At 36.9% G+C, this 26,429-nt stretch overlaps 1 protein-coding gene and 1 pseudogene across 1 annotated transcript in view; one reads left to right on the forward strand and one right to left on the reverse strand.

Annotated features, from left to right (window-relative positions):
- The window catches only part of Nup98 (nucleoporin 98 and 96 precursor), a 131,548-nt gene that overhangs the window by 16,945 nt on the left and 88,174 nt on the right, over window positions 1-26,429 (forward strand). The window contains 5 exon segments of the mRNA XM_047518622.1: window positions 13,620-13,723; window positions 15,009-15,110; window positions 15,212-15,388; window positions 16,513-16,652; window positions 18,835-18,942. Of these exon segments, the coding sequence (XP_047374578.1) occupies window positions 13,620-13,723; window positions 15,009-15,110; window positions 15,212-15,388; window positions 16,513-16,652; window positions 18,835-18,942 (631 nt within the window).
- On the reverse strand, window positions 9,435-10,097 carry LOC124958366 (cell division control protein 42 homolog; annotated as a pseudogene).

The following is a 26,429-nucleotide window of genomic DNA, read 5'->3' on the forward strand; positions in this document are numbered from 1 at the left end:
GTGGGGTCTAGGCCTAGGGTCTCCAGTGGCAGCCCAAGCTGAGGGAGCGTCCATCTGTCTGGTTGTACTCATTCATTGACTGAGCGGACATTAGGAGCCCGCGATTTGCCGGCCTTTGCTGGGGCAGAGCTTCGAGACCTCTATACGGCCTTGCCTGCACTTCCTTGATGATCCCGCGGGATGGACTTTATTTGTCTCGCTTTCTCGGTAAGGAGACATGGGACAGTCCGAGGGTTAAGGCGGGTGAGTCGGAAATTCCTTAGCTTTTCAAGACATCATCTGAGATTTAGGGTCGGCCCCGTGGCGTAAAAGGTTCTTTTCTGTTCATACACATGTTCTGTGTAAAGCCGGATTGAGGAGAAAGATTGGATTTCTGGGTTATTGTAGCCATAAGGAATTTAGAAATTAATTAATTCAAGTCAGTCCCACCTTCCACATTACATGCAAGTTTTCTAGATGAAGAAGCCGAGGTCCAGAGTAAAAGAATTAGAAATTAGAAAATGTTCTACTACTATATCCTCCCTGTATGTTCCAGTCCTCCATTATTGGGTATTCTGTTTGATTGGGTGAGGGGTCCAGGGGCATTCGGTAGTTAGAAGTAGACAGTTTTCAATGGTGTTTTCAAATTAATAGATACCGTTTCTTTTCATGATAAGGTAGAAACTTCATTAGTAGTACCCTAACCTAGACTTTGAAGAACTAAACTTAAGAAAAGAAAAAGGTTAAAGAATGTCAGTGATGTTATGTATTGAAAACGAATGGATAAAAGTCATTGGCTAGTTTACCGTGCTAAATTGGAATTTTTGACTTAGGTCAGCTGTTGGAGGCCCAGAGGAGAAAGTTCAGCTAGTGACTTAACAACAGTACTGGAATAGACAGCAGGGAATATTTACAAGACTTAGACAACTAGGCGGCAGTCACGTTGTAGTTGTACTGTAGAATTCATAGCTCCTCTGGGGTGCAGAATTCACAGTGAAATATTGTAGTAGGAGAGGTCCAGGAAATTAAACTCCTGGACTTAATTTCTAATTGGAAGAAAGGAGTGGTGATCATTCCCAGTGACAGTTTAGAAGTTTACCTGGGTGACAGTGTTTATTAGGTGGAAGAACTTAGAATATTAAAAAAAAAAAAAAAGCCAAACCAAGCCGGGTATGGCAGTGTATGCCAGCAGTTCCAGATACTCCAGGGTTGAGGGAGGTGGAGGCAGGATGATTGCTTGAACCCCAAAGTTTGAGGCCAGCATGGGCAATGTAGACTCAAGTTTTCAAAAAATGAGAAGCAAAACCAGAGGTTGGACAGTATGGAGGTACTGGGAACTTTGATAAAATCATTTTTGACTCTTCATTAAGATTTGAAGAAATGAACTGAGTTGCCACTTTGATCTGTTCCCACCAGATTGTCATTTTGCAGTTGTTTATATGACAAAGCAAAAACTAAAAACTAGTAGTTCATAAGAGCAGAACAGAACTGTAGTCTAAATATTAAACAATGAGCGGGGTATGTTTTCTGTAACATTTTCAGTTGCAGGATTACCCTCTTCTGGGAAGCCTTTCCTGGCATTCTGTCCCCTGTAAGCTTCCATAAAGCTTATTTGATACTTCTATTTATAGCACATCATTTTGTATTTTGGCTATTTGTCGTCTTATTAGACTGTAGTAAATATTTTTGTCTTTGTATTTGGGTTATTTGGCACATAGTAGGCCCTCAGTAAGTGTGGTTGTTTTGACTACATAAACAAATGTGGAGAAGTTAAACCTAAAAATAGCCAATAAGTAGGCTGGATATTTGTGTGTTCCTGAAATATGGGCACAGATAAGGATACCCTTACTGTTTATATGTTACATGGTATTTTGTTCCAGTCCACTAGCTCCTGGATAACTAAGAGCAAGTATTTTTAGGAATTCAGTTTGCAGCATGGAAAAAAATCAAATGTATTATTTTATTGCAATATTGCTAATATAGTGGCAGTTAATCTGGGAAGTAAGGTGTAGTAATACTAATTTAATTTTTAATCTATTGTAAATATGCAACTTGTTGAAAAGCTAGGGGACTAAGAAATTTAGTGATTTTACATCTTTGAACTTATGTGCTCTATTTTAATGGTCTGTCTCAAACTTTGTATCATTACTCATGAATGATTTTATAACCTCATGCATTGGTCATTTACAAATTGTTCACTGAATTACATAGATTTACATGCTGACACATTTAATTACACACTTGTTACTATTTCCATCCATCTCATCAGGTATGTCTTTTTAAGAATTCGAAAGCTGATGAACTCCATGTGGAACACAAGTTTTCAGTATTCTAATTTTTACATCAGATCTTAATAACCATTGTTTATCATTCATTCTTTGAAATAAGAAATGGTTTTCTGTTAAAAAAAAAAAAAGAGCTAATTTAACTCTCAGAGTAATCATACAAGTGTTTTTTTTTCCTTGAATCAACCCTTGTTTCGTATGCACAAGTGCTTCTGAGTACTTCTCAATCCCAAAGAATGTTACAGAATATTTTAAAAGAGGTGTACTCAAATGTTGAGAATATAACTAATTTTTACTGCATTATCAAAGCCTTTTTTTTTTTTTTTTTTTTTTTTTTTTTTTGGTACTGGGGATTGAACCCAGGGGGCGTTTTAACACTGTGTTGCATTCCCAGTCATTTTATTTTATTTTTTATGACAGGGTCTTGCTAGGTTGCTGAGGATGGCCTTGAACTATGATCCACCTGCCTCAGCCCCCTGAGTCTCTGGGAGTACCGGCATACACCCACTACATCTGGCTTATGCCTTTTTTTTTTTTTTTTTTTTTTTTAACTGATTAGTTATGTATGACAGTAGAATGAATTTTGACATGTCATACATAAATGGAGTGTAATTTCTCATTCTTCTGGTTGTAGCGCTTTACTTTTATTATGAAAATAGTTTTGACTTCATGGGCTCCTGAAAGAAGTCTTCTCTTGTTGGTCTTCTTTCCTTTGACACAGGTTACTAGAATCTGCATACTTTCTTACCAGAGTAAGTTTCTTAGTAAGCGAATGATTTTTTTTGGAGCGTGGGGTACCAGGGATTGAACTCAGGTACACTTGACACTGAGCCACATCCCCAGCCCTATATTATATTTTATTTAGACAGGGTCTCACTGAGTTGCTTAGCACCTCTTTTGCTAAGGCTGACTTTGAACTCCTGTATCAGCTTCCTGAGCCTCTGGGATTAGAGGGGTGTGCCACCATGCCTGGCAGGTGAAAGAATTTAGAAATAAAAAAGGTGGATGGTAGGGAATAAAGATAGAAATATGAGATGAGTGAAAGAAAATAAATGATCAGAGTGACCACAGCATTTTGTGTGTGGAGGGGTGAGTGTTTTTGTGGTTTGCAGTGGTATTTTATAAGGTTGTGCAAAGTGACATGTATTGGGAAATTAGAAATGTTTGGGTATGGAGTTCTAGCTAAACCAAGATTAACCAAGGTTTTGAGTGAGGGGACATTAACTTTTCTCATTAACGTACTTTACAATACCTAGTTTTTGGGAAAAACCTACTTTTGAGGAGCTCTAGTTTGAGGCAAGTTACCCCTTACAGTTTTTTAGTGTAGACCATTTAATCCATATTATTTAGATATAGAAATTGAAGTCTGAGAGATTAAATAGTATGGTTTATTACAATTACACAGTAGCATGTGGCAGAGGTTTTTTTGTCTGTTTTGATTTCAATTAATTTTAGTTACAACAAAGTCAACAGTGATAGTAGTGAGTGGCAGAGAGTTTTGAACACAGATTTGTCTCATTCAAAATTAATATATTGTTATCACTGTTAGTAAAATGATGAGTGTTGTGTTAAGGGGATGAAGAAAATGCTGCCCAGTATTGTGAAGAAGGAGCTACTTTAGATACTATAGATTATTTAAAATTAAGTGAGCAAAGTGAAAAATTTTGTATAGTAGAACAGCAAATAGCTCATACTCCCAAGTGGCAGGTATAACAACAAATATATTGCATAACTATAAACAACTGAAAGATACTAGTTTATGTAATTGAGGCTGAAATGGGGAGGGGAAGAGTAGTGTTTTTATACTGAACAGTTTGAAGGCACTAATCTGGAACAGTCTTATGAAGCAAGTGAGGCTTGAATAATAATTTTTAGAAATAATTTTTAGAAAGAAAAGAGAAATAAGTGTTCTAACCAAGGGAATGGCCTGATAATGGGATACATCATAGAAGGGATACTGTAAAATAATGAAAAGACAACATAATTTTGCTGAGATGTAATATTTGGTGATTAAGTCTAATATAATCTCATCTTCCTTGAATTCTGTCCAGTCCTGCTTTCCCAGCCCTTCTCTCAACCAAAATAAAAATTTGCAGTCATTTTTTCTATTCAGTTTGACTATGGTTGATAATTCCTTGCTTTTTCTATCATTTTCATGAAGATGATAGAATATATAGAAAAGTGCTTTGTAAAGCGGAAAGTGTTCTGCTGAACCATTGAACTAACATTTTTTTGTTTGTTTGTTTTTGCTCTTTGCTGACTTTGATACAAAGGAACTCAGTAAAGTAGAAAGAAAAAATTTCCAATTGTGTAACTTTATGGAGTTAGAGAACAGCAATCTGGAAGTGTCTTGGGAAGCTTGCTTAATTATTCAAAGTGCTAAAAGTTGGCAGTTGCTTAGTTTTTACCACTTTTCAGAGTAGAAAACTAAATTTCGTCATTGTATCCAGAGTTCAGAAAGCTAGATAGATAGAAACCACAACATCAGTTTATTGAGCTTCATTTGAGAAAATGGGGGAATATATTTCTGTCTACTGACTGGACTACTGGTAAATTTTTAACACTACTTTCTTGTATTAGAGAATCTTAATTATTTTTAACATTACTTTTCTCTTGTATCAGAGAGTTTGAATATTAATTAGAAGATTGTTGGACTGCAGAGGACAGTGTAAAATTAAGGTATAAAATTAAATGTCTTGGGCTGGGGTTGTGCTTTAGTGGTAGAGCACTTGCCTCACATGCCTGGGGCACTGGGTTTGATCCTCAGCACCACATTGAATAAATAAAGGTATTGTGTTGATCTACAACTTAAAAATTTTTTTAAAAAAGTCTTTTTCTGCAAAGCACTTTTTTTTTTTTTTTTGAGGTGTTGGTAATTGCACTGCACCCAAGAGCATTCTACCTGAGTTGCATACCCCCTTTCTATATATTTCTTTTTTAATGAACTTTACTACATTTTTAAATGCTTGATGCAGATACCTGTATCATCTAGATCTTTTGTTGTAAATAGAGAAATTAAAACATTGTAAAAAAGTTTGGGTCCTCTGAATTCTCTGCCAATATCTTATTCTTTCTCTCTCCAGAGTTAACCACTTTTATTTTATTTTATTTTTTTTATTTTATTTATTTTTTTAAAGGAATTTTAAATGAGCTCCAGATATCTGCCTTTTATTCATTTTTTATTTATTTTTTATTTTTTTATGGTGCTGGGGATCGAACCCAGGGCGTTGTGCTTGCAAGGCAAGCACTCTACCCACTGAGCTATCTCCCCAGCCCAGTTAACCACTTTTAGAGTTACCTTTTTTTCTTTCCTTTTACATTGCTAGAGATCAGATCCAGGATCCTGTACACACTAGGTGGTGCTGTACCATTAAGCTACATCCTCATGCGTATCAGACTGATGCTGTACCACTGAACTACACTTCTCTACTTTGATTATGCATATATGTATCCATAAATAAGTATATTATCTTTTCTATTTTACTTAAAGGTTCTACCACGTGTTTCTTGTACCGTGTTTCTTGTTGCAACTTTTTAATTAAACTCCATTTTCTTAATTCTTGGAAGGTTACTTTGTCCACATGTTTTTGTTGTTTTTTTGTTTTTGTTTTGAAACAGTATGTTGTGTTGTCTTGTATTCCAGTCTGTTGCCCAAACTGGCCACCAACTCCTGGGCTTAAGTAATCCTCCTGCCTCAACTTCCCAAGTAGCTGGAAGTGTAAGCACATGCCACTGTGCTCGGCTTATACCCCCCCTCCGCTCCCCCCCCCAGTGCTGAGGGTTGAACCCAGAGCTTTTCTACATGCCAAGCAACTATTCTACCCACCTCATAGCATGCCCTATTCTGATACCACAGCCTGGTTACATATTTAGCTATTTAGCATAGTGCTCTGATTCACTCTTTTGGTCAGTTAAGCTTAATGACATCACTATATAATAAACTGGCAAATACATTTATTATATGTGTTCCATATTAGGGAAACTGGACTTGGTGTTGAGATTATAGGTACACAGATATTCATTTTTTCCTTGTGTACCTTCTACATACTCTTTGCCTTTTTTTTTTTCCCCCCTAGGCCCTGAAAGCCTAGTTCACATTCTAAATCGCCAGAAATTCTCCTCACATTTCCCACTTATATTCTGGCCTCATTTTGACTTTCTGTTGTAGAGGCACTTACATGCTTTTTTGTTGTTTTTGTGGTACTGGGAATTCAACTCCAGGTACTCTACCACTAAGCTATATCCCCATCCCTTTTTTTTTTAATTATTATTTTTTAGTTGTAAATGGACATAGTACCTTTATTTTATTTATTTTTATTTTTATGTGGTGCTGAGGATCGACCCCAGTGCTTCACATGTGCTAGGCAAGCACTCTACCACTGAGCCACAACCACAGCCCCCCTTTTTTATTTTTTATCTTGAGAAAAAGTCTCTCTGGATTGTTGAGTCCAGACTCGAATTTGCAATCCTTCTGTTTTAGCCTCTGAAGTAGTTGGGTTTACAGGTGTATACCACCATGCCCAGGACTGAGTTTTTAATGTGTGACTCCTTTTTCTGATTATATCAAAAATTACAAACTTGTAATCTATGGGACTTAGAAGATGATGGAAGTGATAGCTGGTGGGTATGGTGGCATTTCTAGATAGTGGATGCTCTCTCAAGTGCAATTATATACTGACAACCAACGTGTAATTGCCAGGAAGTGATTACATTGCATTCCTAGTTTGTTTAGTCACCAGGTCTTTTGCATGAGAAGCCAGATATCCCTGTTTTTTTTTTTATTTTTTATTTTTATTTTTGGTACTGGGGATTGAACTCAGGGGCACTTGGCCACTGAGCTACATCCCCAGTCCTGTTTTGTATTTTATTTAGAGACAGGGTCTTACTGAGTTACTAGGTGCCTCACTTTTGCTGAGGCTGGCTTTGAACTCGTGATCCTCCTGTCTCAGCTTCCTGAGCCGCTGGGGTTACAGGCGTGTGCCACTGTGCCTGTATCCCTGTTTTATTCATTTGGGTATTGGGAATTTTTGGTTGAGGGCCTTGTACATGGAAAGTTCATGTTCTACCACTGAGCTACTCCCCCAACCCCTCCTGACTTTAAAATCTTATCAATTAATTTGCTATATAAAAAATTCATTCATATGTGTGTGTGTATATATATATATATATATATATATATATATATATGGATAATATACCACATGATTGCTTCTTTTTTTGGCAGGGAGAGAGGACCACATTGGGACTTGAATTCAGGGCCTTGAGCGTAATAGGCAAGCACTCTACCACTGAGCCACATCCCTGGCCCTAACATCTAACTTTTTGCAACTCCTGAGTTAGATTTTAAATTCCATTAGGAATCTTCTCTTTTATACTTTCCTTTCATTATGAAAATTGATCTGGCATTTTATTTTATATGTTTTTTTTTGCAGTACTGAGGATTAAAACCAGAGTGCTCTACCATTGAGCTACATTCTCGACCCTTTATTTTAAGACAAGTTCTCACTAAGTATAATTCCCATTCAAAATCCCATACAGGCGTGGGGTACTGTGCCCAGATCTAATGTGTTTGTTTGTTTGTTTGTTTGCTTTTTGAACAAAGTGATCAGCTGGGAGTGGTGGCCAATCTTGTAATCCCAGCTACTTGAGAGAGAGAGGCAGAATTGCAGGTTTGAGGCCATCCTAAGTAACTTAGAGATACTGTGTCTCAAAATAAAAACTAAAAAGGGCTGAGAATGTAGTTTAGTGATAAAGTACCCCTGGGTTCAATCCCCAGGACCAACCCCCCCAAAAAAAAATATTAGTAGGGTGATTGTTGTTAATTAGAAAGTGAATGTTGGATTTCAAAAGAGTAAAGAAATGATTTTGTCTCTGTCCTGGCTAGTTCGTTATAAATGGGGTAAAGTTGAGTTCCTTGGGAAGCTGACTCTGAATTGGATATAGTCCTACAGAAGTTTTATTAGGAAGTGCTTCTGTAGTCACCACCTTTGGTAGCGGAGGGACACTGGAATGGGCTAAGGGAGAGAGACTGAGTTTGATATTATCTTAGTTCTATTGAAAGTAAGGTACTAGAATCACCCCTTAGAGTAACCCTGAAGTGGGTCAAAGGATCTTGGGCAAGGCTAACTTCAGTAGAGACAGTTGTGAAGAGGACTGACAGATAGATGAGGGGGCATTTTGGAGCAACTGGTTCAACAAATCCTCAGTTCTAAAAGATCTGTGTGGTTGGTGTTTCATAGATTCCATGCATTGTGGGGAGTAAAGATCAGGATAAGTAAGTGCAGAGAAATCATAATGTGCTATAGAAGCCCAAAGGAATGACTAATTGCTACAGGAAGTTAGGGAAGACTTGAGAGAAGAGATAATATTTGAGCTAGGTTTTAAAGAGTGAATTAGAATGTTGTTTAGCAGGGACCAAGAGTGGAGAGGGGGCACTTTTCATTGAATCAATGACACACAGCAGAGTAAGGAAGGAAAATGAATGATTTGAAGAACTTGAAAAGTGTTCTGCAGGATTATATCCACAGCCCTTTTTTAAATTTTATTTTGAAATCTTGCTAAGTTGCCCAGGCTGGCTTCAGATTTGAATTCCTTGCACTCTAGCCTCCCAGGTAACTGGGACTACAGATGTGCATGCTGCTGCACCTAGCCACAGTGATTTTTTTTTTTTTTTTTTTTTTTTTTTTGTGGTGCTGGGGATCGAACCCAGGGCCTTGTGCTTGCAAGGCAAGCACTCTACCAACTGAGCTATCTCTCCAGCCCCACAGTGATTATTTTTAAGAAAACATTTTTTGAGCCATGTGTGGCTGTGCGTACCTGTAATCCAATCATCTCAGGAGGTTTAGGAAGATCATAAATTCAAGACCGGCCTCAGCAATTTAGGGAGACACTTTAAAAAAAAAAAAAAAAAAACAACGGCATGGGCATGTAACTGAGTAGGCAGTAAAAACACTCCTGGATTTAATCCCTACTTCAAAATAAAACTTTTCCCAGTATGACAGATACTAAGCCATGTTCATCCTTGCGAAAACTAAGAAGGTAGACTGAGTTTGAGAATTTTTTTTTTTTTTTTTTGCAGAAATGTATTTTAATTTTTAATCTTTAGTTTGATTTAACATTGCTTTTATGTGATGCCAACATCACCTTTGCAGAAAGACTCTGAAGAGATGTTCATAGCAGGACACACCTGCAGCTCTTCTTCAGTTCTAGAGACTCCAGGGCAGCTAATATTGCTTCATCAAACACATTCTTTAGGCCTTTCTGTGTGAGTGCAAAACACTCCACATACTTGACAGCCTTCAGATTACAGGTCAGCTTTTCAGCAGTCTCTGGAGTGAGAGGCTTCAGTTTGTTCTTGGCAAATTTCTCAAAAGTAGATGGGTCATCTCAGATCAATTTGGGTCCTGACAAGCAAGAATAAAATCTTTGGATAGTGGTGTGTTTTCTTAGGTACCCACTTGTCTTTCACATATTCAAATGAGAACAGAGAGACCACTGAAAAACAAACTAGAAATACATCTGTTTGTGGATCACTCAGTGGTCATATCTGTCATAATCGTCTTGTTCTGCATTATCAAAAAGTTCAAGAGTGTATGGCTCTCTAATCATAACTACGACTGCATAGTTGTCAAAAACGGTTGGTACATATTCAGATAGATATTTCTTTGTTGTGTAGGATATCAGGAGGCATGTTTTACCTACAGCACCATCGCCCACAACAACATACTTGTCTGCATTGCAGAAGTAGTTTTGTATCCACTTTAAAGATTTCAAATTTGATGTTGCCTCAGCTTCTCCGCCGGGGTGTTGGTAGCACTTAAGAACCTTTTCCATAAATATAAATTGGATTTGCCCCCTTCATTGTCCCTTGTTTTTCCTCACTGAATGAACTTCCTTAATATACTTTACATATTGTATAATATCTTCCAAGAATTGAGTGTTTGTGGGAAGTTAGAAGGTAGGTTAAACTTGGATTCCACTTATTACTTCTTTGACCTTAGGAAATTTGCTAAATAACTGTTCCTTTTGCTTCTTTGTAAAACACAGGTGGTACTAGTGGTGATACATAATACCAACCTTTTATGATTATTGAAATGATGTATAAATGAGCTTGTAAATGGTGAGTTGTTTCCTAGGATATTTTATTATTAAAATCTCTGTAAAGTGTATATGTGATGGTAGGTTACTGTGTTAGGATAAAGTTATTAAAAAATCAAAATTTCAGCCAGGCACAGTGGCTTATGTCTGTAGTCGCAGCTACTCAGGAGGCTGAGGCAGGAGGATCACAAGTTTGAGGCAAGCCTCAGCAATTTAGTGAGACCCTAAGCAACTTAGTGAGACCTTGTCTCAAAAAGGTCTGTATGTGTGGCACAGTGGTAAAACACCTCTGGGTTCAATCTCTAGTACTAAAAAAATTAAAAGTTCATTGTTTGGAGCTGGAACCCAGTGTCTATAGAATTTAGTGTAGCCAAAATCCAGATGAACACTAAATTTCTGTAAGGATGATTTTCACAGAAAAACTGAATTACTCAGCTTTCGAATATTATCATGTCTGTTATGTTTAGATGATGTCTGATTTACACAAACAGTTTCCTGTTCATGGGAGCGAATGGCATATTTATCATAACTGGATTGCAACTGAAAATTTGTTTTACTGATGATGGTTCCAGATCTTAGTCAACAGATGTAGGAAAGTGGATCTAGTAGGGACTGTGACCCAAGAGAGTAACATGAGAGAATTGCAGTCCAAATAATTTCATTGCTGAGGCAGGAATTCAAGACCAGCCTTGGCAATTTAGCAAGGCCCTAAGCAACTTAGTGAGACCCTTATCTCAAAATAAAAAATTGGAAGGGCTGCGAATGTAGTTCAGTGGGAAAACTCATTAGGGTTCAATTGCCAGTACAAAAAAAAAAAAAAGTTGGTTGAGATAACACAACTGTAAATGCAATATAGACAGATCCCAGATACATAGGAGTCTAGAGTTCTGCTAAGCATTTCCAAGATGTTTCCCCTGAAATGAGAGTCACCATTTAGTATAGTAAAGGCCCAATCTGTCATTTTGTGACATCTGATAAATTGGGAAGGCAGGAAATTAGATTTCATTACATGATAAATGATGGACATTTCATTACATGATATATGGTGGGCATGGAGCATAACCTTTAACTTTAAGAACACACCTGAGAGTCATATCTGCATTTTCAGAATGCATTTGTCTTCATCTCATCCGGGACATTTTGGTTCAGTATTTTGGCAGTGGGGTCTGGGAGTTTATTTTGAAAAGTTTACCAACTAATTCTGACGTAACCCTTTATGACTACTGGTTTTAATGAGCTCTTAATCATAGGACTTGTTCAGTTCCTGGATGTTGGGATAAAGAACTGTTAAAGTTTTTGCTCCTTAGGAAATTTTAGAGGGGATAATGCCAATTTCTGTAAAGCATCACATATTTAAGGAACAGTGTCATCTTTTTTAGTGTTGTACAAAATGTTGACAAAATGGGACACTAGAACATTGTGGGAAGCACCCCAGAATCGCAAAATATAATTCTATTTTATGAATGAGGCATGATTTTACTAAAAAATTCTTCTATCCATTATATTTCTTTGTTTATAATGGAAAAAAATCATCATACTGGTCACAAAATCCAAATAGCATGATTGGCTACTTTTAAAAGTTGTGTGTATTTTGCAGTGCTGGGTATCAAACCCAGGGACTCACACATGCTTGGCAAGTGTTGTACCACTGAGCTACATCCCCATCCCTTTTTATTGTTTACTTTTTTTAAAAATTTATTTTGAGACATAGTCTCACTAAGTTTCCCACTTTCCTTGAACTTTGCCTTAGTCACCTGAGTAACTGAAATTACAGGAGTGTGCCATCATACACCGCAAACTCTTCCTTTTGAATAAACTACTTTTAACCCTCTTTTTTCCTCAAATCAAAGGGGGGGAAAACCAACACTTCTTTGAAGTTGTTTGAACATTTTGGTTCAGTTCATTAAGTGACCAGCGCATAGTTTGCATCCTGGAGGGGAATCATTTATATGAAGTAAGGGGTTTTCTTTTCTTTCTTTTATTTTTTTTTTTAAATTTAACCTTTATTTTATTTATTTTATTTTTTTTGGTGTTGGGGATGGAACCCAGGGCCTTGTGCTTACAAGGTAAGCACTCTACCAACTGAGCTATCTCCCCAGCCCCTAAATTTAACCTTTATTTTTTATTTGCTTGTTATGTGTTGCATAACCCAGTGCCTCGCCTGTGCTAGGCAAGTGCTCTACCACTGAACTATAACCCTGGCCCAAGTGAGGGGTTTTCGTCAAGGATTTTTTTTGTAATGTTTTCAGAAGTAAAATAAAGAACTATACAGAGTAATCTTAAATAGTAATCTCAAAGAAAATGTAGGGACATCAGAATTTTTGGGATTTGGAGACAGAAGGAGGAGCATTCATACCTTGGCAAACATTTAATTTACTATTACAATATTTGACATCCAAAAAAGTGGGAAGAAAAAATGTTTTAATAATGTAAACTATGGAAAAATAAAGCTTGACAAAACTTTTAGTTTTTCAGATGGTTGGGATAGCAGAATATGATTATCATTTTCTGTGGCCATGATGCTTAACCGCCTCGGTGGATCTTATCAAAATCTGACCTAATAGACTTGAACTTGTTATTAAAAGGAAAGTTAGGTTAAAAAAATTGAGGTCTATGGGTATAGCTCAATGATAGAGAGCCTTTGCCTAGCATGTGGGATTCAGTGCACAGGACCAAAGAGGAAAAGTTCAAAAACATTTTTTTTAAAGAAACGGTCATTCCTGGGGTTGGGGAGATAGCTCAGTTGGTAGAGTGCTTGCCTTGCAACCATGAGACCCTGGGTTCGATCCCCAGTACCGCCAAAAAAAAAAAAAAAAGTAAGTTTGGGCTGGGGAGATAGCTCAGTTGGTAGAGTGCTTATCTTCGCAAGCACAAGACCCTGGGTTCAATCCCTAGTACCGTAAAAAGCAAACAAACAAACAAACAAAATGAAATGGTCATTCCTGAGTTCTGAAGTTTAACCTCACATTATGATGTTGTTTAGCTCAGAAGTAGTATAGATTAAGGAACATTTTACGTTTATTTTATTTCTGAAAAAAGTAGAATTTATTCAAGAAGAGAAACAGAACTCTCACCCTGCAAGAGGAGACTGGATAGCACCTTGCCATAGGTTTTATCATGCAGTTTTAAGATATTGAATGAGTATACACTATAATTTGAATGGATTCAACTAAGTATGTAGAATGATAGATTTTCCTAAACAATTACATTGCTTTCTGTGGTTTTAAAGAGAGTAATTTTTTTTTTTCTTCTTTTCAGCTTTCTGAAGCAAAGACTCATTTTGGAGATGTTTAATAAGTCATTTGGAACCCCCTTTGGGGGTGGCACAGGTGGCTTTGGCACAACTTCAACATTTGGGCAGAGTAAGTTTAAAAAAAAAAAAAATGAAAAAAGGGAAATCATCTTAATTAACTTGGTCTAATTAAGAACAGATTCACTCTAATAGTTTAAGATAGGATTTTTAAAATTTTTACTTTGGTCTTTATAATAAAGTGTCTTTGAAAAATAACCCGGATAAGATCTTTTTAAAGTTTTCTAAGAAAATACCAATGAGTTCTGAGTTTTCATGTTTTCTGATCATCAGTACAAAATACTTGAAAAGTTTGAAAGGTTGTTTAAGCAGAAAGTTATGATTTACTACTAATTTTCAGGCTACAAAATATTTTTTTAATGTTAAAAGTGTAAAATGCAATTAGTGAGTCACTGCTGTGGAATTTGCTCTGTAAATAAGATGTGACACTCAGAAATAGAAATGTTAAAATGGCAAAGTTCCTAGACCCCACCAGGCCTCTGGAGGCCCACTACCCTTCCCACCCAGTACTGTACATGACAGGTTGCCTATGTGAACACTTACTCACTTCTAAATTTTTTGCTTAAAATTTTAACTTTATACAGAGGTAGTTAGAATGGTATAATGAATTCATGTGTACTTATCTCTGAGCTTTAGTATTCAGCATTTAACCTATCAATATCTATACATTTTATTGAAAAGTCATACTTTATTTTGTTTGTTTGAAAAGGGGCCTCTTTATATATTGTATATATTGTTGCCCAGGCTAGCCTCAAACTTCTGGGCACAAGTAGTTCTCTGTCTCAACCTTCTGCGTAGCTGGGATTACAGGCAAGTGCCACCATGTCTTTTTTCCTGTACTGGGAATAGAACCCCAGGGGCCCAGGAGTGCTCTACCACTGAACAATATCCCCAGCCCATTTTATTTTGAGACCAGTCTTGCTAAATTGCCAAGGCTTGAATTTGAGATTCTTCAGCCTCAGCCTTCCAGAGTGGGATTACATACCTGGGCCACACCTGTATGAGTCAACTTTTTGCCTGTCCCTTGGGGACAATGAATAAAATGCCTGGGGCTTAATATTTGCTCTCTACTTCTCTGATGAATTTTTTTTTTTTTTTTTTTTTTTTTTTTTGCGGTGCTGTGGATCAAACCCAGGGTCTTGTACTTGCAAGGCAAACACTCTACCAACTGAGCTATCTCCCCAGCCCTCTGATGAATTTTGAAAAAAATAAAAAGGTTTTCAAATAAGACTAGTTCCATTCAAATGTAAAATATTAAATATTAAAACCTTTTTTCATTCATCCATTGATTTAGGTTTATTATAAATTCTGATTTCCTCTGGATATTGCTTTTTCAGATACTGGGTTTGGCACTACTAGTGGAGGGGCATTTGGAACATCTGCATTTGGTTCTAGCAACAATACTGGAGGCCTATTTGGAAATTCACAGACCAAACCAGGTACAGACTTTATTTGAATTACTGGTGGTTTATTTGTATCTAGTATAGGACTTCACTTTGTGACTTTGATATTTTAACAGTTTTTCTGTCTATCTCCACAGGAGGATTATTTGGTACCAATTCATTTAGTCAGCCAGCTACCTCCACAAGCACTGGATTTGGGTTTGGTACATCAACAGGAACGTCAAATAGCTTGTTTGGAACTGCAAGTACAGGGACCAGTCTCTTCTCATCTCAAAACAATGCCTTTGCACAAAATAAACCAACTGGCTTTGGGAGTAAGTTGGGCATCATTGAACTTGCTCATTTAGTAATTTGATTTGCTTATCAAATGTGTTCTCTCTTCTCCCTTTACCTATGTTCACCCTCCCTTTTTTCCCCACCAAATGGCAAAAAATACGGGAAGATGAAAACTTCAAAGTGTATTGAAAAGTTTGATAGAATGGAAATGAAGGTATTATATGTGCCACTCTTAAGGATGGAGATTAGAGAAACTCTGGTATTAATGGGATATACAAAGGAAGAGGAACCTGATACAGAATACCAGAGATAGGATGAAAAATCAGAGAGTGTTATTGGTGTTAAGATAGGTGTGTCAAGGAGGAAGGTTTTGTAGTCAGTATTATCATTAGTAGTATGATGCTGTTAAGAGACATCATCATCTTACCTCTGTCTCAATGATACACACTAGATATGACATCATTACTCCTCTGTTCCTTGTCCATGGCAGATGTTTGTAATTAATGGGCTCTTTTTTCTTTATGTCTAAATATGGACTGGGCTATTTTTCCACACAGTTCTTTAATGCAATCACTACTAGTTATTCAGGTGTGCCCCATGAGGTGGTACCGTTTTTGGTACAAGAAGATTGTAGCATAAGTAGTTAGGCAGTGATTGATATTTTTCCAAAGAAAAAGTTGTTTGTGGGGAAGTTGAATTATTTAATCATGACAATATAAAATGCAACCTAAAGTACTGATTCAGAAAGGGCTGGGGATATAGCTCAGTTGGTGGAGTGCTTGTCTTGCAAACACAAGATTTTTTCAGAAAGATAATTTCATTCAGTGTCTAGTTTTAGAAAAGGAGAAATGAGATAAAATTTATGATAAAACAAAATAGTATTTCTTTTAACTTGTCTTAGAATGTCCTAAAAGGGCTTCACAAAAATTTAGTTGAATAAAGGATTCAGACTTTATTTTACTTGAAAGTTGTGAGCCTGCGAGTGTGCATATGTCTGTATGAAATATCCACTTTGAATGTATTTATTTGCTTGGCAGTTGAACGATTATTTGAGGATGTAAAAGTTTTGCTACTCTTATGCTAGAGCCCACTTCCCAAGGTGTCTTGTAGATTGTAAAGTTCTCTACTATTTAATTTTCATTATTCTTTCTGACCTTAACAGATTTTGGAACAAGTACTAACAGTGGAGGACTCTTCGGAACTACAAATACCACCTCTAATCCTTTTGGTAGTACATCTGGTTCACTTTTTGGGCCAAGTAGTTTTACAGCAGCACCTACTGGGACTACTATTAAGTTTAACGTATGTATTTTATTCCAGTCTTTATGGAGTATGTTTCTTTCCCATTTGTATATTTCTTTGTAGGATGAATTGTAAAATTGCCCTTTCTAATTATGTGCAGTATGGTACAACTCTTCCTGAAAGATGTACTGAAAACGAAAATGGAGGCATTGAGTATGTAGCTCAGTGGTAGAGCATTTGCCTAGCATGCATAAGGCCTTGAGTTTGATTCCTAGCACCACAAAAAATAAAACCAAAACAAAACAAAAGTCTGTAAATAGTTGTGCTGTACACAGGAAATTGTGAAACATAAATTTAGATTATAATGTATACCCAGGTGGAGTACCCCATGCCTATAATCTCAGGAACTCAGGAGGCTGAGGCAGGAGGATCGCAAGTTCAAAGCCAGCCTCAGCAAATTATGGCAGCCCTAAGCAACTTAGCAAGTCACTGTCTCAAAATAAAAAAGGGCTGGGGATGTGGCTCAGTGACAAAGCACTCCTGGATTCAATTCCTGGTACCAAAAACAAAAAGAAACAAAAATAAAAAGTAGATTATAGTATATATTTTAATTATGCTTACCCCAAATTTGTATTCACAAGGTTTATTATAATAGCTTGCATAGAGTCTTAATTTACTATGTTTATAACCCAGCCTCTGAAAACTCAACTTTTCTTTTTAGAATAGGACCTTGCTAAGTTGCTGATGCTGACGTTGAACTTGTGATCTTCCTATCTCAGCTTGCCAAGTTGTAGGGTCAACCATTCTTTATAAAGAATAAGGGGCAAACTATAGAAAAATCATTGAAAATAAAGCCTCCTTAAGGCGATATGTAATGATCCATTAATATTCTGTATCATAGAATAACAAACATTTTGTTGATGAAATGACAGAAAAGGACAATAAAGTTTTTATTTTTCATTTTTTCATGGTAGTTGGGATCAAAATCAGAGTGACCACTGAGCTACATTGCTGCTCATTTTATTACTTATTTTGAAATACAGTCGTGCTAAGTTCTTGAGGCTGACCTCAAACTTGGAGTCGATTTGCCTCAGCCTCATAAGTAGCTGGGATTCCAGGCCTGTGCCACTATCCCTGCTTTCTTTTTTCTTTTAGAGGGGTTGGGTGGAGGACTTGTTTATAAAAATACATGGAATATCCTTTGATCTAAATGGTTTAGTAGGCTGGAGGTACAATAAAGCCTAATGGAAATCTCTGGCATACATAGTGGTTGGCAAAACTTACTGTTAAAATTTACTCAAAAAAAAAAAAAAAAAAAATTTACTCCAGAAAGACTTGGAAGCTAAGGTAGCAAGATCAAAAGTTCAAAACCAGTCTTGACAACTGAAGACCCTGTCTCAAGGTAAAAAAGGTTGGAAATGTAATTCAGTGGTAGAGTGCCCCTGGATTCTGTTTCTAGTACCTGTCTCACGCCCAACACCAAATGTGGAAAAAGAATTTCTCAAGTATGTTTTTAATTGATAATAAGAACTTAGAATCCTGAATTTAAAGCTAAATTTAAATGATGGTTAATTTAAAATAAAATATAAATAACAGCAAAAAATGCTATTTGGTGGAAAGTACAGTAAAGGAAACTGGTAATACACATACAGCTCTTACTGGGTATAGTAGTGCAAACCCGAAAAACCAGTGACTAGGGAGGCTGAGGCAGAAGGATTCACATTCAAGACCAGCCTGGGCAACTTAGCAAGATCCTCTCTCAAACAATAAAAAGAGCTGGGGATGTAACTCAGTGACAGAGTGCCCCTATGTTCAATTTCATATCTCTTAAATTGTTACATTTATAAAAACAGGTACTTCCAGTAGTATATGTGGTAGAACTTAGATGTAGAAGTTGAAGTAAATATAGAGTAAATAGGCAAAGCTTTCTTTTTTAAAAAAAGTATTTTCTAGTTATTGTTGGATCTTTATTTTATTTATTTTTATGTGGTGCTGAGAATTGAACCCAGTACCTCATATATGTGAGGCAAGTGCTCTACTACTGTGCTGCAACCCTAACCTGTCAGTTTTGAGCTGGTTTCAAGTGCTGTCTTGCCTCAGCTTCCCAAGTAGTTGGGACCACACTCAGCCCTGTCTTGTTAGACCTAGAGAACTGATGTTAGAGTTAGGGGTTGAGGAATTGTGTATGTGAGTGGGAATGTAAAGCTTGGACTTAGAAATGTGCCTATATCTTCCCTTGCAGCCTCCAACTGGAACGGATACTATGGTCAAAGCTGGAGTGAGCACTAACATCAGTACCAAGCACCAGTGTATTACTGCTATGAAAGAATATGAAAGCAAGTCATTAGAGGTCAGTCACATGTAATATACAATAGCAACCTAATCTTTTTGAATTTATTGGAAAGCAGTTTTTTTAAATGTGAATTTTTTTTGGGTAGAGGCTGTGGCTCAGTGGTACAGTGCTTGCCTAATATGCTTGAGACCCAGGGTTTGGACTGTAGCATGGAAAAAAGAAACAAAAAAGGTTGGTTTTTTTTTTTTTTTTTTTTTTTGTACTACTAGGGATTGTGCCCAGGTCCTTTGCATATTCTAGGCAAGCATTCTACCACTGAACTACACCGTGAAAAATTAACATTGACCAAATTTTAAAATATTAAGTAGTATATATAGGTTTATTTTGTTTTGTTTTGTTTTTAGGTTTGGGATAATATTCAGGATTATGTGTATATGTACAAAGTTATAACCATACAACTTAATAAGTTTTCATCATATGAATGGATCCAAATTAAGAAACAGTATTATCAGCATCCCAGATATTCCCTTTTGCCTTGTCCTTCATCACAGGTCTCCCTTTCCAAAAGTAACTTGCCAGTTGATTTGACTGCCCAGTTTTCACCCATTTATGAACTTCATGTGGATGAAATTTTACATTATGTACTATTGTTCAGCATTGTGATATTCATCTGTGGTGTTGCATAGATTGTTCATTCATTTTCCTGATTATTGTTCCTCATTCCTGATTGTAGTATTTTCATCTTTGTATATTCCAGACTGTGCTGCCTATATTGCAGTGTGCAGCAACTCCTGATTTATATTTTTTATTAAAATGTTTTTTATTTTTATAGACACATTTTGATTCAATGTACAAAAATGGGGTACAACTTTTCATTTCTATGGTTGTACACAATGTATATTCACGCCATTCATGTAATCATACATATACATAGGGTAATAATGTCTGTTTCATTCTGCTGTTTTTCCATCCCCACTCCCTCCCACCCCTTTTTCCTCTGCACCATCCAAAGTTCCTTCATCCTTCTCTTTCCCCCCCTGCTACCCCCCATCGTTATATATTATCATGCACTTATCAGAGAAAATGTTTGGTCTTTGGTTTTTTGGGCTTGGCTTATTTCACTTAGCCTGATATTTTCCAACTTCATCCATTTACCAGCAAATGCAATAATTTTATTGTTCTTTATGGCTGAGTAATATTCCATTGTGTGTATATACCACAGTTTCTTTATCCATTCATCAATTGAAGGGCATTTTGGTTGGTTCCACAATCTAGCTATTGTGAATTGAGCTGCTATGAACATTGATGTGGCTCTATCACCGTAGTATGCTGATTTTAAGTCCTTTGGGTATAAACCGAGCAGTGGGATAGCTGGATCAAAAGGTGGGTCCATTCCAAGTTTTCTGAGGAATCTCCATAGTGCTTTCCAGAGTGGCTGCACCAATTTGCAACTCCACCAGCAATGTATGAGTGTGCCTTTTCCCCACATCCACGCCAACACTTATTATTGCTTGTGTTCTTGATAATAGTCTTTCTAATTGGAGTTAGATGAAATCTTAGGGTGTTTTAATTTGCATTTCTCTAATTACTAGGGATGATGAGCACTTTTTCATTTATTTGTTGAGATCACCTGTATATCATCTTCTGTGAAGTGTCTGCCCATTTCCTTAGCCCGTTTATTGATTGGGTTCTTTGTATTTTGGGTGTAAAGTTTTTAAAGTTCTTTATAAACTTTGGAGATGAGTGCTCTGTGTGAAGTGTGTGTGGAAAAGATTTTTTCCACTCTGTAGGCTCTCTTTTCACATTGTTGATTGTTTCCTGTGCTGAGAAAAAACTTTGTAGTTTGAATCTGTCCCATTTATTGACTCTTGCGTTTATTTCTTGCACTATGGGAATCTTGTTAAGGAAGTCTGATCCTTAAGCCAACATGATGGAGATTTGGGCCTACCTTTTCTCCTATATGGTGAAGGGTCTCAGGTCTAATTCCTAGATCCTTAATCCATTTTGAGTTGAGTTTTGTACAGGGTAAGAGATAGGGGTTTAATTTCATTTTACCGCATATGGATTTCCAGTTTTGCCAGCACCATTTGTTGAAGAGGCTATCGTTTCTCCATTGTAAGTTTTTGGTACCCTTGTCTAGTATGAGATTTCTGTACTTATGTGAGTATGTCTCTGTGCCTTCTATCCTGTACCATTGGTCTACCTGTCTATTTTGGTGCCAATACCATGCTGTTTTTGTTACTATTGCCCTATAGTAGAGTTTAAGATCTGGTATAGTGATACCTCTTGCATTGCTCTTCCTACCCAGGATTGCTTTGACTATTCTGAGTCTTTTGTTCTTCCAGATGAATTTCATGGTTGCTTTTTCTGTTTCTATGAGAAATGTCATAGGGATTTTAATTAGAATTGCGTTAAATCTGTATAGCGCATTTGGAAGTATGACCATTTTGATAATAATTCTGCCTATCCAAGAACATGGGAGATCTTTCCATCTTCTAAGGTCTTCCTCAATTTCTTTCTTCAGTGTTTTGTAGTTTTCATTGTAGAGATCTTTTACCTCTTTGGTTAGATTGATTCCCAAGTATTTTATTTTTTTAAGGCTATTGCAAATGTTTTCCTCATTTCCCTTTGAAATGTTTCATTGCTTATGTATAAAAATGCTTTAGATTTATGTGTGTTGATTTTATAACCTGCTGTTTTGCTGAATTCATTGATGAGCTCTAGAATTTTTCTGGAGGACTGGAGGAGGAGTGTTTTGGATCCTCTAAATATAGAATCATGTCATTGACAAATATTGACAGCTTAAGTTCCTCTTTTCCTATTCGTATCCCTTTAATTTCTTTATTCTGTCTAATTGCTCTGGCTACTATTTCAAGGACAGTGTTGAATAGAAGTGGTGAAAGAGGACATCCCTGCCTTGTTCCCATTTTTAAAGGGAATGGTTTCAGTTTTTCTCCATTAAGAATGATGTTGGCTATGGGCTTGGCATAAATAGCCTTTACAATTTTCAGGTATGTCCCTACTATCCCTATTTTTTCTAGTGTTTTGAGCATGAAGGGGTGTTGTATTTTGTCGAACGCTTTTTCTGCATCAATTGAAATAACCCTATGATTCTTATCCTTAAGTCTGTTGACATGATGGATTACGTTTATTGATTTATGGATGTTAAACCATCCTTGCATTCCAGGGATGAACCCACTTGATCATGGTGCACAATTTTCTTAAAATGTTTTGGGATATGGTTTGCCAGTATTTTGTTAAGGATCTTTCCATCTATATTCATTAATGATATTGATCTAAAATTTTCTCTCCTTGAGGGTGATATTAGCTTCATAGAATGAGTTTGGTAGGGTTCCCTCCTTTTCCATTTCCTGGAAAACTTTGAGAAGTATTGGAATGAGTTCTTCTTTGAAGGTCTTGTAGAACTTGGCTGAGAATGTCTGGTCCTGGGCTTTTCTTGGATGGTAGGCTTTGATGACCTCTATTTCATTGCTTGATATTGATCTGTTTAAATTGTGTATGTCCTCCTGGTTCAGTTTGGGAGGAGCATATTTCTCTAGAAATTTGTTGATGTCTTCGGTAGTTTCTATTTTGTCGGAATATAGATTTTAAAAGTAGCTTTTCATTATGTTATGTATCTCAGTGTCTGTCATGATATTTCGTTTTTCACCACGAATTTTAGTAATTTGAGTTTTCTCTCTTCTTTTTGTTAGTGTGGCTAAGGGTTTGTCTATTTTGTTGACTTTCTCAAAGAATAAACTTTTTGTTTTGTCAATTTTGAATAGTTTCTTTTGTTTCAATTTCATTGATTTCAGCTCTGATTTTAATTATTTCCTGTCTTTTACTACTTTTGCTGTTATTCTGTTCTTTTCTAGGACTTTGAGCTGTAATGTTAGGTCATTTAGTTGTTGACTTTTCATTCTTTTCTGGAATGTGCTCCATGCAATGAATTTTCCTCTTAGTACCACTTTCATAGTGTCCCAGAGATTTTGATATGTTGTATCGTCGTTCTCATTGACCTCTAAGAATTTTTTTTATCTCCTCCCTGATGTTTTTTGTTATCCATGTTTCATTCAGTAGCATATTATTTAGTCTCCAGGTGTTGGAGTAATTTCAGTTTTTTATTTTGTCATTGATTTCTATTCTTAGTCCATTATGATCTGATAGAACACAAGGCAGTATCTCTATTTTTTTGCATTTCCTAAGGGCTGCTTTGTGGCAAGGATATGGTCTATTTTCGAGAAGGTTCCATGTGCTGCTGAGAAGAAAGTGAATCTGCTCGTTGATGGATGGAATATTCTATATATGTCTATTAAGTCTAGGTTATTGATTGTGTTATTGAGTTCTGTGGTTTATGTGTTTGGTTTTTGTTTGGAAGATCTATCTAGTGGTGACAGCAGTGTGTTAAAGTCACCTAGAATTATTGTGTTGTGGTCTATTTGATTTCTGGAATTGAGAAGGATTTGTTTGATATACATGGTTGCACCATTGTTTGGGGCATAAATATTTACGATTGTTGTGTCTTCCTGATTTATGATTCCCTTAAGCAGTATGAAATGGCCTCCTTTATCCCTTCTGACTAAGTTTGGCTTGAAGTCCACTTTATCTGTTGTAAGGATGGAAACACCTGCTTTTTTACCGAGTGTGTGTGGTAGGTTTTTTCCCATCCTTTTACTTTTAGTCTATGGATGTCTTTTTCTATGAGATGAGTCTCTCTTTTTTTTTTTTTTTTTTTTTTTTTTTGGTTCTGGGGATAGAACCCAGGGCCTTGTGCTTACAAGGCAAGCACTATACCGACTGAGCTATCTCCCCAGCCCCGAGATGAGTCTCTTGAAGACAGCATAATGTTAGGTCTTTCTTTTTAATCCATTCTGCCAGTCTGTGTCTTTTGATTGATGAGTTTAGACCATTAACGTTCAGGTTATTATTGAGATATGATTTGATTTCCAATCATTTGGGCTTATTTTTGGTTTTTAATTTGGCTTGGTTTCTCTTTTTTTTTTTTTTTTTTCTCCAGTTTTTTTTTTTTTTTTATTGTAAACAAATGGGATACATGTTGTTTCTCTGTCTGTACATGGCGTAAAGGCATACCATTTGTATAATCATAAATTTACATAGGGCAATGTTGTTTGATTCATTCTGCCATTTTTTCCCTTCCCCCCCTCCCCTCGCACCCCTCCCCTCCATCTATACCTTGGTTTCTCTTTTGAATGGAGTTTTCTTTATGGTAATTCCTCCCTTTGCTGACCTGCATTGTTGTTTTTCATTTCCTCCTCATGGAATATTTTGTTGATAACATTCTGTAGTGCAGGCTTTCTATTTGTAAATTCTTTTAACTTTTGTTTATTATGGTAGGATTTTATTTCATCTTCAAATCTGAAGGTTAGTTTTGCTGGGTATAGGAATCTTGGTTGGCAACCATGCTTTTACAGAGCTTGAAATATATTGTTCCAGGTCCTTCTAGCTTTTAGAGTCTGGGCTGAGAAATCTGCTGATAACCATATTGGTTTACCCCTATATGTAATCTGATGCTTTTCTCTTGCAGCCTTCAAATCCTATCTTTATTTTGTATGTTAGGCATTTTCATTATAGTGTTCCTTGGTGTGGATCTGTTGTGATTTTGTGCGTTTGGTGTTCTGTAAGCCTCTTCTAATTGATTTTCCATTTCATTCTTCAGGCTTGGGAAATTTTCTGATATTATTTCTTTGAATAGGTTGTTCATTCCTTTGGTTTGTATCTCTTTGCCTTCGTCAATCCCAGTAATTCTTAAATTTGGTCTTTTCATGATGGCCCATAGTTCTTGGAGATTCTGTTCATGATTTCTTACCATCTTCTCTGTTTGGGCAACTTTCTTTTCAAGATTAAATATTTTGTCTTCATTGTCTGAGGTTCTGTCTTCCAAGTGGTCTAGTCTTTTGGTGATGCTTTCCATTGAGTTTTTTATTTGGTTTATTGTTTCCTTCATTTCAAGGATTTCCATTTGGTTTTTTTTTTTTTTTTTTTTTGAGAATCACTACCTCTTTGTTGAAATGATCTTTTGCTTCCTACAGTTGCTCTTTCAACTGTTTATTGGTATTATCATTCATTGCCTGCATTTGCTCTCTTATCTCATCCTTTGCTTCACGAATCATCTTAATCGTGTAATCTGAAGTCCTTTTCTGACATTTCTTCTACCATACTGTCATTGGATTCTATTAATATAGAATCTAGATTTGTTTGGATCATCTTCTTCCCTTGTTTTTTCATGTTGTTCATGTATCTTCCCCTCTAGCAGTACAGATCTGGGTTATTGCAGTTTCCCCCCTATAGGCTTATAGTGACCCTATAGGTTTCCCAAACCTTTTCTTTAAGGGGGAGATCAATATTAGCAGTGCCCAGTTCAGACACTATGCAATCCTAGATCAAATAGCCCCTATGAGGACATTAACAATATTGTCATAATAAACAGAATGAGCTCAATTATTATCTTCAGTAAAACAAACAGATTTGCAATAAGCTCTGCAGTTTCTAATGGAGGACAAAGAGGATGCAGAGGGATGTAGGATGTAGCTGTTGATTAGATAAGAAAAGAATATACAGAAGTTCTAGATAATAGGTTGAGAGTATAATCAAAAGAAGTTGGTTGTTAGCATGCAAAAAGGGAGAAAGAGACTGAGGGAACAGGTAAACAAAAGGAAAAGAGAACAAGAAAAGTAAACAAATAAAAACTTAAATTTTTTCAATAAGGAGAAAAAAGAAAATCTACAGTATAACAGTCATATAGTATTCAAACCTCCCAGTCTTCAGTAGCCTGATGCATGAGAGGTACCTGACAATGAGCTTCAAGTCTCCAGGAGGCATCTCAGGGTGCGATTTGCCCCACCTTAAGATCGGAGCTCTGGCTTCAAGGATTATCCAATATGGCCGCTCTGGCTTCTAAATGTGTTGGCAAATGGGGAGCTGCAGCTCAGGGTGTGGGCGTGGTCTGGAGGTCCTGGAGGTGGAGTGCGGTTGGTCAGACAGAGGTCCTGAAGGTGGGGTGTTGTCAGTCTGGTTGTGGGATCCTGGAGGTGGGGTACAATCAGTTAGTCTGGGGGTCCTGGTGGCAGGGAGCAGTCAGTTGATGTGAGGGTCCCAGAGGCAGGGAGTGATCGGTCGGGCTGAGGGATCCTGGAGATGGGGCTCAGTCAGTCTGACCAGGGGTCCTATGGGGCCTGGCTGTTGTCTCAAAATGGTGGCAGCCACGTGTAACCAAACCTTCAGGTACAGTATCAGTGAACTTCCAGGTAACAGTAGGCAGCTGGCGCTCCACTGGCGGTCTGCGGTCAGTTTACTGACTGCTGTTGGACTATCGGGAGGTAAACTTCAGGTGGTGGATGATGGATAGGTGAAAGGCAGGCGATGGACAGGCAGGAGGCAGGCAAATGGCAGATGATAGGCGCCTGACAGTGAGCAATCTGCTCTCAAAAAGGCGATATGCTGACTGACTGCAGGTGATTGCAGTAGACAAATGGGGTAAACAGCAGAGGATCGTAAACAGCAGGGGATTGATAAGCAACAAAAAC

Source organism: Sciurus carolinensis, chromosome 11 (assembly GCF_902686445.1).
Source record: "Sciurus carolinensis chromosome 11, mSciCar1.2, whole genome shotgun sequence".
Classification (NCBI taxonomy): Eukaryota; Metazoa; Chordata; class Mammalia; order Rodentia; family Sciuridae; genus Sciurus; species Sciurus carolinensis.